The sequence below is a fragment of the Scatophagus argus genome, chromosome 22, assembly GCF_020382885.2.
Source record: "Scatophagus argus isolate fScaArg1 chromosome 22, fScaArg1.pri, whole genome shotgun sequence".
NCBI lineage: Eukaryota > Metazoa > Chordata > Actinopteri > Scatophagidae > Scatophagus > Scatophagus argus.
In genome coordinates this window covers 6,131,325-6,147,765 of record NC_058514.1, presented here as the reverse complement: position 1 = coordinate 6,147,765, position 16,441 = coordinate 6,131,325, and the positions used below count along the sequence as shown (strand labels likewise).

Here is a 16,441-nt window from a genome sequence, read left to right as displayed (position 1 = left end):
TTCCGCATTCGGAATTCACCTGACGAGCCGCAGTGTGTCTGCAGTAGCGCCTCCGTGTGGCGAAGACAGAAAAAAACATGAAGATGCGACGCCCCTAATTGGCACAGACGTGGTACTTGTCTTCCAATATTTGTTTTGTAAATTTATATGACCCTACAGTAATTCTCTGTCTTGTGAAAATAATGTGGACCTACCTCCAAACCGTATGGCTTATGATCAACTCAGAAAACAGCTGTTTCAAGTTACATGTTTTCTGGTTTGCAGCAATGCAATCCTCAAATAATCTAGTGAGTTTTCAAGTGATTTATTTAGTTTGAGAAATATAAGAATTTCCCAACCAATAAATTTCAAGTATGCAACACGGTCCAGCCTGGCTGGGATGTTGTTTTAGAACCAGTTTCTCAAAGCACTTCATCAGGATGGGGTGAGTGCCACAGGGCAGTCATCGTATAGACACAGTTTGTACAGGGATAATGGCAGCTCTCTTGAAGCAGGTGCGAACAGTCTCCTGTGTTAAAAATATCAGTAATAACATCAGCTAGCTGGTTGGCACTTATTCTTAGTACACACAGCCAGGGATGTTATCAGGCCCCGCAGCTTTGCTCATATTCGCTCTTTTATCAGGGAACTTCTTATATCTGCTGTGGATAGTGACAGTGGCCAGTCCTCTGCAAGAGGAGCAGACTTGACAGCTGACTCTTTGTTGCAGAGATCAAAGAGGGAATAAAATGTGTTGAGCTCATCTGGCAGTGTGGCCTCAGCAATGAAGGAGGAACTCCTACAATAACAATACATAACTCAGCTGAGAATTCAACCTTAGCCTTCCCCACCTTTAATGAAAGTCAACTGATGGACATGATGAAGGGAAGACGGTCACATAGCTTTAATAGTTGTGAGCGCCTCAACCTTTTACTGAATATACAGTATTTTTATGCCCAAGTGCAAACAGATGAGGACAGCCTCTCATTGAGCCACATGTAGCTTGACACAGGAATGACTTTCCCTCACTTCATTTCAGGCGTGAATACATTTTCTCAGGGACTCTGTGACATTCGACTGAAGGTGAGGCAGCACATTCAGTCACTCTGGAGGTGCAAGACCGATGTTGAGTCAGCAGCCAAAACACTAGAGGAAACAGGAAATGCAGGACCGACAGACTCATCGGTCGATAAACGGATAGAATGATGATACAATGATAATTTGGCGGGCAACAAAATCAAGACAGACACACAACATCATCATAGTGAAGTTTAATCTTTTATAAATTACACTGACATTGCACCACATAGTATATAACCGTACCAATACATCCTGAGCAGACATCAACATTTCTGCAATTTTGTTAGACAGAGACGTCCTCACTGGAAGGAAGTCTGTTGATTGAATTTGTGCTGACTTCAAAGCACCAATCCCTAAGAGCACAACGTGAAAATGACAACAGCATTGATCAGATATGTTGAAATGCATCCTCACTTGAGGTCATTTATTGTCTTTATGTGTGCATTTCTGCTAACGGTGCTGGAGCCTGTATCGTCCCTGTGAAACGACACTTGGCTCAGTGTTACATACTTGGAATAAGCCCTCATCTGTATTGTTAAATCAAAGGGAGGAGGCATTTTTATATATCTGAACAAAGCCAGCCATGTCAGCAAAAACTTCATTAAAGATTGTAACTCCTGCTTCAGAGTGCTCTGAACAGGAAAAGGCTCAGTAGTTAGACAACACGCGGGTAAAAATGTGTAAAACGTAGCGTGTAGAGTTAAAAAGTACAGAATCAAAACAAAATAGGTAATCAATGAAGCACAAAAAGTGCCTTTTAATATTAGCAAATGGAAATTTGGAATATAAATTATTTTTTTTTTGTAGAAAACATTAATCTTTGATCTAAGTTCAAAAGTACAAACCGTTTGGATGTACAAATAGACCCACAGGCTCTCAAATGTTTTTGGATTCACTTTCAAATGCTCAATGATTAAAACTTAATCTAACTATTAATTTTTAATGCTTATCAAAGTGCACCCAAAGTTGTAGCTATGCTGGTGGATTGAGAAACCCGTGTATAGTAAACATACATAACCCTCCGGCACCTAAAGTGTTCCCATTCAGACTAAGGCTGCAGTGTAAATAAAAGGCTCAGCAATACTCACACCAAAGACCAAGTTTCAAACACATTAAATTCAAGTCCAAAAAACATCACAGTGTAGACGAGATTATCATGACTTCTAACAGATCGGGAGACGTGCGCAGCAGTTTATATCTATTACATGCAACGAAATGAAAAATCTCTCACATCACGTGCAATAATGTTCAGCCCTTAAAGAATACGGATAAACAAGTGTTATTCACATTTGAAGCGATGTGAGGATCACATCGTCTTAACTGCTTTGTATTAACCTCATCATCAGGTATGAATGATTCAAAAGACCTGCTGGAGAAGACCTGATCGTCACAAACACTTTTGTCTTTTCTTGAGTCGACATGCTGCTGCGTCTTTCCTTGTTTTTTTCTTTTTTTTCTTTGACCCCATCGTGGTAAATCAGTCATCTAACCTTAAAGAACAGAAGGTGGATGTCTGATTGGTCTGAACGCAGTTGAAAAGCTAAACAAATCTGAGAAATCTTGCAGTTATGGGATGTTGTAAAACTCCCTAATGAGACGCTGATGCAGTTGAGAATTTTAACTTCTGTTTGCAGGTTTTTAAAGAAAAATGTAGCACAGTGCGTGACATCACACCACCCTCTGCAGGATGTAGAGGATGCCGATGCTGTCAATGGTGACGAAGGTGGAGAAGTCGGCCGAGACGTGGATCTTCTTCAGCGCGGTTCCCGTCGGGTAGAAGGTCTGCAGGGCCTCGCCTTTCTCCACATCCCACCACTGGCCAACAGACAGAGGAAGACAGACAGAGAGAGACCATTTAAAAGCTTTCAACAGACAACACTGGTGCTGAATATCTGGGAAGGACAAAAATCCAAAATTTAAATAGGAAATTGTGTACAAGTTCAGTGAGCTTGAAGGTGGTATTTAGCTTAGTGTTAAGACAGGAAACAAAGGGGTAACAGCCTGCCTGCCTCGGCCTAAAGCCAGCACCTCTAAAGCTACCTTTTCCCCAGAATGTCTCAAATCAGATTTACGCCCAAAATTCACGTAATTCTCATGACGTTAAAAACAGGAGGGTGTGTTTTATGCAGCCTACTTACTGTCTTAGCATGTTTAGCCTTACAGCTTTTCATGTAAGTGAAGCTCTGAGATGGCAAAATCAAAAGGCAAAAGTGGTGTAGTCTGCCCTCAGCTTGAGACAGGAAGGGAGGGAGACTGACATTTGGTGCCAAGAAGACCACGGTGAATTTAAAAGCATAATATTACCAGACACAAGCTCACACACACACACACACACACACACACACACACACACACAGCTTTTCATGAGTGATTCCATTTAATCTTGGTTTAAAGTTGACATTTTCCATTCAAGCTCCATCTCACTGGGATGAAATCATCAAAGGCATATCAAGTAAATCATTTATAGTCTGGCATCAGCATGTGAGTGTGTGTGTGTGTCTGAGTGAGTGTGTACATTCAACTTTGACAATAATAAGCAAGATAACTTCGAATCAAATCAAAACTGTATCTCATTCATCTGAATAAAAGACAACATGACTTAAAAAATCAGTAGGTTGAAGCTTTTGTGGTCTGTGTTTTTGCTCTGAAGTATTAGTGATGAGTGGCTGTGTGTGTGTGTGTGTGTGTGTGTGTGAGGGAAAGCAGGCCAACTCCTCAGCCTCCACAGACGTGCGGACAGACAGACTGCAACAGAAGAGGTGGCGGCAACAGATGTCTAGCTTACAGAAAAACACACACACACACACACACACACACACACAGTCCATTAATCACGCAACCCGTTCAACGGAATTAAGGGGAGCTCATTTGCATATTCATGATATTGAAACACAATGTATGCCTTTAGGTTTCATTCACTTTTTTTCACCGTGCTATACCATAAATATATATATTGTGTGTGTGTATGTGGGTGCCTGCGTGTGTGTGTGTGTGTGTGTGTGTGTGTGTTATGAGTGTGGGTCTGTGGGTCTGTGGAGAAAGTCCAATCTCAGCAAAAGTATGGCCAACCCCCTGCAGCAACACAAATATACTGGGCCATTTTTCAGACTACACACACAAACGCGCACATACACACACACACACACACACACACACACACACACACACACACACACACACACGCTCACTTGTTAAAAATGCAGCTTATTAACTGGACACGGAAAGGCTTCACAGTGACCTTGCCATCTTTGTCACAACAAATACCGACTAGTGGGAACTTGGTAAAGTGGAAGCAGACAGAAACATATTGTACGGCATTAAATGATAGGAATACAAAATAAATGGCACCATACTGTGTTTGTGCGCCTGTCGTACAAGAAGGTTCCAGACTCCAGAAGAAATCAAATTATTCAGAGAGTGTAGTCAAGCAGATGGATTCACAGGAACCAACATATCTCCAAAATCATAATCTTTATTTCGTGGTTCTTTTAAAAACTCGTTAGATTCACAGGTGTGGGACCATCTCAGCACAACACAAAGTACAGGTCAAGTGCTGGCCTATATTTGAGAGGGTGTCAGAGTTAAGTTATTTGAAGCTCTGTTATCCTGGTTTGACATCTTTACACAGGCCGGATTCAACACTAAACTAGAATAAATGTTCTGTTTGAGTCAGGAGCTTAGATAACTGTAGAAGTCAGAGGCCCGCTAACCTGCAGTTATTAATAATTCACTGTGCAAAGAGAAATCAGGTTTGCTCTCCTCATAAATGTGTCCGTCTCCAGCCTTCGACCCAGAATCACCCAGGAAATCATTTTACACATGCAGCACACAAGAAAAATTACTTTTATAAATTACTCCAAGATCTTAAATTGCATGTAACTAATGTGAAGGCTGCTTTACATGATGTATCTAAGAAAAAAAAACGCACTGCTTATCTTTTTAAGCTTCCGTATACAGTGCCTCGGTGAATCTGCTGCCCTCGAGGCTAAATGTGACCACGTTCCCCGAACACGACATCCAGGCATCAGGCTAATGAATCTCATGTTTCCACACGATTTAGAAAATACAAACATACGGACTCAATCACAGGACACGATTAATCTGCCATTTAACAGAATCCCCTGAAGATCACTGGACACTCAGGGTGAGAAAGCGACTGCATGGCGATAATTTATGTTTACAGCAACATTTTCAGCATATTGTATTTTGACAGCACAGGCTGACACACAGTATATATGTAAACTGGTGATCAGACTTCCTCCCAGGTCTGACCACGGCCATTAAAGATACCAAGTCCTTATATGAAGTCCAGCTGAGAGGTTGCGTTGAACACGTGTCTGACTGCTGGATATGAAACTAACTTCAGCCTGGTGTCTGACCTGCTGTGATGTATTTTTTCCTCACACATCAGTACACAGTTGTGACTGATGGAGAAAGTACAGACAGTCAGCCCAAACTTTTAAGAACTGACAAAACATCAGTCGCCTGCTGAGCTGAATCAATCAGATCCTGACGCGTCTCAAGTGTTGTCACTGTAGTTACTGTGTGTGACTTTTGCTCTGGAGTGACAGCTTCCATTGAATGTTTCTGAACATTTTAATGCACCAATGGCAGGGTTGAAATGTAATTTCATTTTAGTTTTATTGTGTGACTGTTGTACATGTCTTTAATTACTGATAGGTGGGCAACATGTTTGGTTTATGTCTATTTTTCTTTTAATTTTCTGATGTTAATTATGTTGTTTTATGGTGATTAGCTGCCTGGTAAAACAGTTGCTTCACTAATTAAATGCATGGCCTTCACCTACCAATGTAACACATCATCTAAGCTTAACAGAACCAATATTATATAAGATAAAAATTAAACAAGTCTTCCCCGTTTGCTTGATGACAGATATGAAATTGTAAAAATCCACATTAATATGTACAATTTTACTTTTTATTGCATGTAGTGGATGGGTGTGTGTAAGCAGAATTTGCAGATTTCTTACTTTTTCCACCAAAAAATGCTGCAAGAAACCCTGCACATGATGTCCCAGAGCATCTATGCGGAAATACTAACAACCTGAAATTTATGCAATTTTTAGGTTAAGAACAACCCACACAGGTGAAATGAAATCATTTACTACACAGAATCACACACACCCAAACACAGAAGACCACTGCATGACACAGCACGAGTAATGACAGAGAGGCTAAGACGTAGTCGGTCTGAAAAAGAAATAACGCTTTTCATCTCAAGCCTGTGCAAAGAACCGTTCAAGGTCACAGAATGACACCTACAGCATCACATGAACCTCGGTTTTAAACGCCGAACGTCACCGTGTATGCTTTTGCTGGCCTTACAAAGACAAATCGCGATTGTTTTAAGTAATAGTGTGAAGGTTGATAACACAGAACTTCAGAGGGAGGGAGAGATGTGAGGCTGGATAAAGAAAGATAGATAAGATAAAGGTGAGATCGATACGGAGGTGGAGGGGTGAAACAAGGAGGCGCGCGGCAGATATCACAGGAGGGAATGAGACACTTTGTTAAAGTGTAATTGCATCGTAACGAAAGGGAAGATGGCTGCCGGCTGCGAAAGCACTGACAGCTTAAACAAAGAAATAATACTCAAATGCCTGCACATACACACACAGAGACACACATGTATGTGTAAATACAGAAATAAACAGCCAAACAGGCAGACTGAGACGAGGGAGAGAACAAGCAGTTGAAGAACAACAAGAACGAATCTCATGACAAACACGGGCAACAGACGAATGATGAAAGTCTGTGACGAAAACAGAAAATAAGAGAAGGGGGTGAAACACTCCATAACTCTGACTGGTTGTTAAAAAAAATAAATAAATAAATTAAAAAAAAAAAGGATTAGCAGGGAGATGCGACACATGGAGAAAAAGAGCGGGTGCAGAATAAATGTTTAAAAGTGCCAGTTGGCTCAGTGGTGGGAGACGTGTGGACAGAAAGTGTGAAAATGATGTTAGCTTCAGAGTGGGACTGGATTTACTATGACGGTGGGCAGAAAAAGGCCTGAAAATCACTATGTTGAATCATTTACACCAGAGGACAGTGACGAGGGACTGGACTGGATGATATGCATATTAATACATTTGCATGAGCAGGAGACAGAAAGGCGGAGGAATAAAAGGAAAACAGTGACAATTCTTTGTTTCAAAATAAAGAAAGGGAGCGAAAATCATGTGAGGGGGAAGGAAAAAGACAGGAAACGGTGAGCAAAACAAAGGAGCAAAGTCAGATTAAAGATGTAAAGGTGCTGTAAACTGAAAAACACATTCATCATAACAGCCACACACACACACGAGATAATCGTCCTTCCATGTGGGTTTGTTCTCTCTGATGGGAAAAGGCAGCAGTGTGTTGTGTGTGACACCGAGTGCCCACATCCTCATAGCAGATGGCTGATGTGCTGATATCAACACCATCACTGTGGGACCGCTGATTTATGGGAGAGCCGGTGATGCGCTTCGACGCTAAACGACTACACAGTCTGTGTGCGTTTCTGAATTGTTGAGAGGACAAAACCCCAGGGTGTGTTCACCGTGTGCATTTGTGTGACCGTCGCGGTTTTTTCTTTACCGAAGGCGGGAAATGTTTCCACAACATCCAGCGCAGGACCCTCGCTTCACTTCTGCGCTGCAGCTGCTGAAATTAACCCAATCGATTTACGGAAATGTTCAGCTCCACACTGCGTGAATGCTAATGCGAGGGAGACACGCACAGGTGGGACTACAGGAAGTGGAAATATATTGAGGACAGACATAAATGCATTAGCAGGAAAATGACGCTCTCCTAATTCTAGTATGTAGGTTACAATTTAAAATTCATAATGTAGGTATAAATATAATGGAGATTATTCCATAGAACAGCCAGTCTCTTATTGACCTCCTTCATCAAATCTACACCAATCCCAGATGAAAACATGGCGAGAGATAATTCAGTATTATCGTTTATCATATGTCAGTGGAATGCAATGTTATTGTTTTTCAAATTTATGTCGGATATTTAATTAAAAACTGACACAAGCTTTTGCTTTACATGTGCGAAATGTTTAGTCGACTGTGATTTAATCAAAAGTCTAATTTATTTAGAAAGACTCAAGCCAGGAGCAACAACTGAGTTCCAGTGAAAGGTCAGATGAACAAACAGGGTAGTGAGCATAAGACCAGCCGGACCACAAAAGGGATAAAAAAAAAATAATAATAATAATAATTAGAAATGAGGGGGAAAAAAAGAGAAAACATTGAAAACATTCGGCAAAGGATCTCTAAATATAAAACAAAGCCAACAGACAACAACAAGATAAGAGACCAAAGGAAACACTGAAACAGCAGCCCAATGGTAACATGACAGATCAGCCTCTATTGGTCAGTGAGAGAGGACAAAGCTGCATGAAGTTTGACATTAATATTAATAACAAGTCTTTAGAACCAATAACCTCATGCTCCTATTTATAGAACAGTTTGTTCCCTCCTGCATGCTGTGTGTGAGCTTCTCTCTGGTGGCTGGTTTGTACTCATATAATGGAGGCTGACTTCACATAGAGATTTTCTTCATATGCATTTGGATGTAGAATATTGTTTGAAGAACAAATTGAGAAAACTGTTTTTGTTGCAATACATATTCAGACAGGAGCATCTGTTCAAATTTAACAAATGACAAATAAAACCACTTCAATGGCCTGCTGATTAACTTCCACTGCGTCCACAGTACTAGCAGAGACATTAAGGAGATAGCAACTACTGCATAAACAGAAGGTAGAGAAAATTCATATTAGTTTTAGTATTTCATGCTATTATTGTGCTGCTGGGTGATTTATTTTTGCTGAAACTGTTTTAGAAAGGTGATGATTCAACTTTACGTCCGGTTTGGAGGCTGCAGTTGTGGTTTTGCTGTTGGATTCTGAGACGTGTCTAATATTTAGTAACCTCATTGGTAACAATGGACAAGATAAAATATTAAAGATAAAGATAAAATATTAGCAACACTTCTCTAAAACAGTGAACATCACCAGCTTCAAGGATTCACTGCAGGACTGTTAAGGTGTGCCTAAAAAACTGACAATTGAGCGTGTTGGAAAATTTTTAATATTAGCGATGTCAACCACTTTGTCCAATCAGGCGAGAGCAAAGGAGTTCAAAACGCTCTGAGGAGATGCGGACAGGATGAAAAGGACTGTTTTTCATTCATTGTATTTTAAGAATGACACGTCTGAGTAAACAAAAAAAAGCAGCACGGGGTGGAGAGCATAACACGTATGTCATCTGCCGTGGTGGAAACGTGACAACAGCAAAACCAGAAGGGCCACTGAACCCTTTATCTGCAAAGCCACACCGTTCTGCATGTTCAGATAAGCTTCCCTCCTCAGTGTCACGCTCACGTACGCACGGGTCAAAATCACATCTGGGGAATGTGAGGATGTGAGTAACCCCACTTCATCTCAGCGAACAGCAGATGAGCACCGTATCTGCACTGACAGGCCCTCGCCGTTCATTCTCTTGAAGCTAAATAGGTCTGCTTATTCAGGCTACCTGAGGGAAAGTCAACAGCGCTTACATAACGAAAATACCTGTCCGTGTGCGTTTGTGTGAGGGCCAGAGAGATGCTTTAGGTCTGAGCGAGAGCACAGTTGCGTCTTTCAAAAAAGAGGTGGAGGGAAGTAATTCATCTTCCTCTTACATAAATAGCTCTGATACAGAGCCCAGGGGGAACAGGTGAAGTTTCTATGCTTATTAAGAAATTTTAAAGACTCTCCAGCCAGCTGGATGCACACAGTGGATGGAGGCAGGAGGGGAGGGATATTAAAGAAAGAGCTGGAGTAGATTCAGGCAAATTTGTAAGGCCACCTCCATTTCAGAAGGAAGAAAAAGTGAGGAATTTAATGTGTGTGTGTGTGTGTGTGACCAGGCCAAGAGTCTTGCAGAGAGGAAAACAGCGTGACACCACGACTGAATTATTCATCCAAGGTTCCATCCACTGAAATATTGATGCCCAGACAATCCTCAATCCTCTACACATCTTTCCCTCACACACTGTCTTTCTTTCTTCGCTTTCTCTCACCTGCATTCCTTTATTTATTTATCCCAGTTGTGACCAGGAACGAAGGAGAGGAAAAAAGAAGCAAGGAAACAGAACTTAATATTGATCATAAGGAGCAGGAAAAGTGAAGAGGAGCTCTTACCCTTTTCCTTCTCTCACGTATCTCAAGGCGCACAGAGAAAGGGAGACAAATCCATCACATTAGAGAGAGAGACATTGAAAAAGAAAGGAAAATAAAAGAACTGAAAGAGAATAATGAATAGAAAGAAGACAAAGTGCAGAGTAAGACACCAGCTCTTTACTCTGACTCATGGACACGTTCAGCAATTTGAACACTTCTGTCAAACCCTGATGCACAACTGCTCTCCGACGGCCGAACTGGACCAGCAACATCCTGCAGTAAAAATCCAAATTTCTGTTCACATGGTATTAGATGATGAACTGCTATGTGGGAGTCATACATGTACAGTACTGACATTTATGTAAAATAATTCTGCATTAATTACAGTTGCGTGGGTTTGTAGATAAAAGGCATCATTCATTCACATATTTTTATACACATTTAAAAATGTTGTTTTGATTTATGGATACTAAAAGCTGAATTTCTGAGACTAATTCATCTCCATACGATCACTCGAGGTAGGTTTAGAAGGACAAAAGGTGGAAGCCCGAGATTTAAGTCAGTGCATCTGGTGTGGATTGAATAAGACTGAAATAGAATAGAATAGAATAGAAAATAAGTGAGACGAAGTGAGCAGAGAGATAATAACAAAGACAGAAAAAGTAGGTAGGAAAGGCAAGACAGAGAGAGAGAGATTGAGTAAAAGAAAGTCAGCCAGTGTGTGTGTGTGTGTCCATGCATTTTACAAAGCATACAAACCATCACCAGCTCCCTCGACCCCAATCGCTGATCTCCCATCTCCACTCAGCCTCATTTTGTCTCGGTATGATTCGCGCACACAATGGCCCTTCTTCTCCAGCCAGAGAGACAATTAACCTCAGCTTAATGAGCAACGCTGGGGAAACAACTGCCTCCAAGAGACAGATAAATATTTCACCAGCCTGTGTTTATACCCCAAGCCTGACAACAAGAGCAGAGAAACCAGGCCACGTTCGTTCCAAGATTAACTCTTTCAAAGTTCTTCACTCTCGCTTTGTCTTGTTTGGAAGCGAATGGCGGTGAACGCTAAAGCAGACAGTCGAGGCCCTGCAGAATAACATCAACTCTGGATGCATTTGGACCACATGAGGAAGAATATGTGCTAAAATGTGTGTGTTAAATATGCTTTTTAACAGTTTCTGGAACAAGAAAAAGAAGAAGAAAAAACGAGAACAATGGATTCTGAGAAAAATATAAATGTACGTTCAGGAGCTGTTTTGCATCTTGTGAGTGTTTGTAGGTATTTTTAGAGGCAGGTCTGCTGCTATGCCGGAGCAGCACTGCAGGGTGCTTACTTCTCAAGCAGCATGACGGAAGAAAAGCGATGAATGAAGTCAAAACTGCAAACGCTGCCTGAACCCCGTGGTCCTGTTACTCTGGCTCATTTACATGCAAGCCCTCTCAGAAACAGCAGTCACAGAAATGTGTTATTTCCATCTCTGGACCAATTGCAAAGGAGGTGGAAGTGCAAAAAAATCAAAGGAAAACCCAAGAGGTGCAACTAGCCTGTTAACCAACATCCAGTAGCAATAATAGGCTAAGAGTGAGGTCTTTATGCTGTGGCACAAATACAAAAAGATTGGCTGCTGGGTGATCAGATGAAAGGTTAATGAACCCTATGAGGAATGTCAGTCACTGCTGTTGAAAGTGGTCAGGAAGTTTTGATAAAAGCAGCACGGAAAGATTAAAAGAACAACGAGAGAAAACAAGAACGTCAGCTGACTCCCTGGTTGCCACAAGAACTGATGCAGCTATTAATAAAGTGCGAAAGTATATAAATAGAATATTCATAAAGCATCCTGCAGTCATGTTTTTAAGAATGCTAAAAAAAACAAACAAGCAAAACAAGCGGACACTGCAGTACATCAGACACATGACAAGGCTTTCCTACAGCCGTGTCCTGTACAGCACGCTAACGTTTACACCAGAGGGGATAAAACATATGTGGCGCTCAGAGTCGGCCATGCTGTGAAACTGTGGCACGGCAATGAAAGGCGCACCGTGCCGAGCCCAGTTCAGTCAGTATGACTGACTTAAAAAGCCTGCTATGATTTTTTGTCGATATGAATGAGAGTGAGTGCTGCTGAAGTACAGGCTTAAGTGTACAAGAGACTTATAGTTTGAACAGCAGAAGTGAAAGATTGACAGTGTAAATCTGGGCTTCAAACTGGCTTTTCTCCAAGCGGGGAAGGACTTTGAACTGATAAATGATTAAAAAAAATAAATCCAATCCCAATATAACATTGCAACAAGATTTTTACTGTAAATTTAGTTCTATTTTGGGGGACCAAAATCAAACCTCTGCTTAGATGAATATACAGCAGGTGTTGCTGCTGTACTATAACAAAGATGGGACAAAATATAAAACTTTGCTTACTTTTTTGTGCTTCTTACTGAGGTTTGTTGCCTACTGCTGAGGTGTATTTAAAAGATTACTCTTACTTACTCTACTTCTTCAAGTTCCATCAGCTTTGGCAGCACAAAGTGTTCCACGGATGGTCTATGTTTGCACTTTATTTACCGAATACTGTCAAGTTGTTTCACCATATTTTAGTTTTAATACTGGTACTGGCACAACTGTTTCATCCTCTGTTGCTCTTCCTGAGGTTTCTTCTTGACTTACTTGTTAAATGTTTATTTGGGGAGACTTTTTCCTTAGTGGATTGAACGATAAAAGAGGCAGGATATACTCACTCAGGACTAACTCTTAAAATGTGCCATCTGACCACATGGGATATGAAAAGAGTTTATATTTATTTTACGACTGACTACAGTGGAAGGAGGGCTGAGAAGCTGGTCACCATAGAGGGGGAGGAGACGCGATAAAACATAGGGATAAAAGTGCAAACTTTCTGGAAATAATTCATAGTGCTGCTTGTTCCTGCTAAAAGTGACAGATAAATGTCAAGAATGAAAATGAGAGAGCTAGAGAGACAAGTTCAAAACCAGGCTCCTGATGACTGCTGTCAGATTTATAACCAAACAATTCACCAAAGGACTGATTTGTACACAGACAACTTAATCACAACTTAATCGAGATAGTGGGATTACATAATTACTGTGGTTAGCTTCTGTAAAGAAGGTTTCTAACATGCATTTTTTCAGATTGCTATATAGGACAAACGTAAGTTGATGTGTGGTTGAATTTACACAAGTTGCTTGCCCTTTATATTGCTGCTGGGAAGTAACAGAGTCCTGTTTAAGATTAATAAATTACAAGTTCCAATCACATATTGGATCAGTGCATATAATCACATACTTGCAAATAGCCGATCCAGCACTGCAGGTTGCATCCGAGGCATTTCCATTTGTGGTATGTAAAACGGACCATCCCTAGTTCTGTGTAACTAATTAAAACAAACTGCAATGATGTGTTCTTTTTTCCAACACTTCATCACACACTAACTGTGGTATACTTTGTTTCTAAAGTGAAGGATTTTTGATAGCAAGCTTTGTTGTTATTTCCAACCAAAAGAACCGCATATGCAACAAGTCATACTGATGACTTCTGAAACATAAAAAGACCTCAGATGGAGGCAGATGGGGGTAACATAAACTCTAGCCTGAGAAAGACTAATGAATACTTGGACTGAGTGATGTTTAGCCTTGAGAGAAATCACTGAGGTCCTTGCCAGAGATGGAGAATAGAGACCCATTTACTTATGGCTCAGTCAATCTCATTATACGAGATTCTTGACTGCTTGATCCCCAATCCATCCCTCAGAGAGATGACTGCTTTTACTATCCACCCTGTCCTTTTCACTCAATCCCAAACGCAACTGTTTCTTAATCTTTGACAGATTCTCCATCCATCAAATGTCTCTTGAGGGAAGGTCAGCGCAACCTTCTCTCCTTCATTTCATCACGTCTCTCTGGCCTCTTTCCCCGCCTCACGTTGAGTCTTACTTAGAGCGATGACTGGCTGTAACAGTTCATTAGCCGTCGAGGCCTCGTTAGGAGGTGCTTAACAGTGATGGCTCGAGGTGAGAAAGCGGGAGAGACAGAGACAGACAAAGCAATGGCCTACTGTACAAAGAAAGGATCATATTAAAAACAGCATCATGTAGAGAGACATAGTGCGCACGGGTGAGAGTCGAAAAACCTTGCGAGTGTCGGCTTCCAGCGAGACTTTTAAAAATAAGGTCGCCGAAGTGGACAGAAAAGATATTGACAGCGGAGAGAGAAACGTAAAACAAATGAAGGTGTGAAACGGAGAGACACCATTAGAGGAGAACACAGGAAGAGCACGTCTGGTGGGAACTCGGGGGAAAATAGAGGATGAAAGCAAGGGGAGTGTAAGAAGGTGAGATAAGGTGAAATTGTGTTTCTCCCTTTCTACTTCATCACAGTCTGACAACACTGGTGGCAGGGGAGAACTGTCATCTAAAACACTCCCATCCATCTGGGGATACACAGTTTTGAAGTGTGTGTGTGCTACAAATGCTGGTGTGGGAGCATGTGAGTGTGTGAGTCAGTGTGACAGACAGAATGAGAATAAGAAAAGCGACTGTGCGTTGCTACAGTCCTGTTGCAGTTTAAAGATGTCTCTCCTGGACTGAAGACCATCTACCATGTCGCATCTCCTCATGTTAATTGTGTCTGGGCCAAAACGTTGCATTTGAACACACCACAAAGACTACAGCCGACGGCCTGCTAGCACATATGTTCTGCGCCCCAAATCGTAAAAATTAACGAACTCAATGAGACAGAAGATTGAAAATTCACACTAGCTTCAGGACTAATCTGCACTCTCTCTCTCTCTCTCTCTCTCTCTTCCTGAGCTGACAGAAAAACTACTCAATTGCTCAAACAAAGATGGTTTTGCAGTAAAAGATCGTGGAGTAACTGAAAGGCCAAACTACCATGTTTGTCCTTTTCAAGAAGTCCTAATAGAGCGTTAAAGGTTAGTAGAGCAGCAAGGTAGCTTACGTGTCCCATTTTTTTTTTATTTATCACCGTGTTCTTACACCTGAGAGATGCCTGGTACAACCACATTTTCCACTGAGCAGGAAAGTGGGGGTCCAGTGTCTTGTTCAAGATTAAGTAACTTTAATAATTTTTAAATTCAAGTTTTTAATTCAATAGTAAAGACATTTTTTTTAATCAGTAAGTTGTGTGACAGCTGCATCAGCGAGACCAATCAAACTGAAATTAATGGATTAACGGAAAAGAACAGATCCGCAGTCCCTGCTGATGAGATGACACCTCAGCTGGGCCTTTGACAGCTGGCTTAGTGAAAGAAACAAAGTTCAACACACCCAGAGGTCTTGATTAAGGCCAAATGAGAACATTAGTTTCACTCAGGGAAGACACTTTGGTAGGAGGGACGTGTCCATAATATAAATAAAAAACTGATACGGTTATAAAGAAATTTGTTGAGTGCTTTGTGGTTTTGTTTGCAACATGACGACTGGGTGTGAATTATTTTGGGCTCCTGGGCAAGTTTGTGTGTGTGTGTGTGTGTGTGTGTGTTCATGCAGTCAGGATGAGCCTTTTCACACCTGCCGCCTCCCCTCTTGCACCATGGCACTGTGACAGATTGGGCCATCACCATTTGGTGTGAGGGTGTGGGTGGGTGTGTGTGTGTGTGTGTGTGTGTGTGTGTGTGTGTGTCAAGGCCAGGTGTGAGACAGGTATAGCATTTTCCGACAGGACTTGGAGCAGAAGGAAGGAGGACTGATGGGAGTCAGTGTAGGATATAACAGCCTCTCTCAAGAGAGATGGACCACACACACACACACACACACACACACACACACACACACACACACACATTTCTGCTCGCACGTACGTATGCTCACAACCAAAAGCACTAAAACATGCGCATGTGTTCCGTTTTTTATTATATAATGTGAAATGATAAGAGGCTTAAGAAATGTTTAATTAAAAACTCGACACAGGTACCCACACACAACAGGGTACCGGACAAGCACATACACTCACACACAATAGCCCGCTGCTTTTAATTACACTCACACCAATCACCCGACCATACAGACAGGGAGGGGAGTGATAAAACAGAGAGAGAACAGGAAATGCAGAGACGAAGAAAAAAACAGCATGAGAGATGATTAAGGTATAAGTACTGACAGAGAAACAAGTAAAAAAAAAAGGCCATTGGTGTAAACAAGAAAACATCAATCTACACAGGCAGCCAGAGAGA

General features: G+C 41.4%; 1 protein-coding gene across 2 annotated transcripts in view; it reads right to left on the bottom strand.

Annotated features, from left to right (window-relative positions):
- Positions 1–1,235: 1,235 nt before the first annotated feature.
- The window catches only part of apaf1 (apoptotic peptidase activating factor 1), a 41,048-nt gene continuing 25,842 nt past the window's right edge, over positions 1,236–16,441 (bottom strand). For both annotated transcript variants that reach the window (XM_046378928.1, XM_046378927.1), the window contains one exon: positions 1,236–2,874. In XM_046378928.1, the coding sequence (XP_046234884.1) occupies positions 2,728–2,874 (147 nt within the window). In that variant the 3' untranslated portion in view covers positions 1,236–2,727. The remainder of the gene's footprint in view (positions 2,875–16,441) is intronic.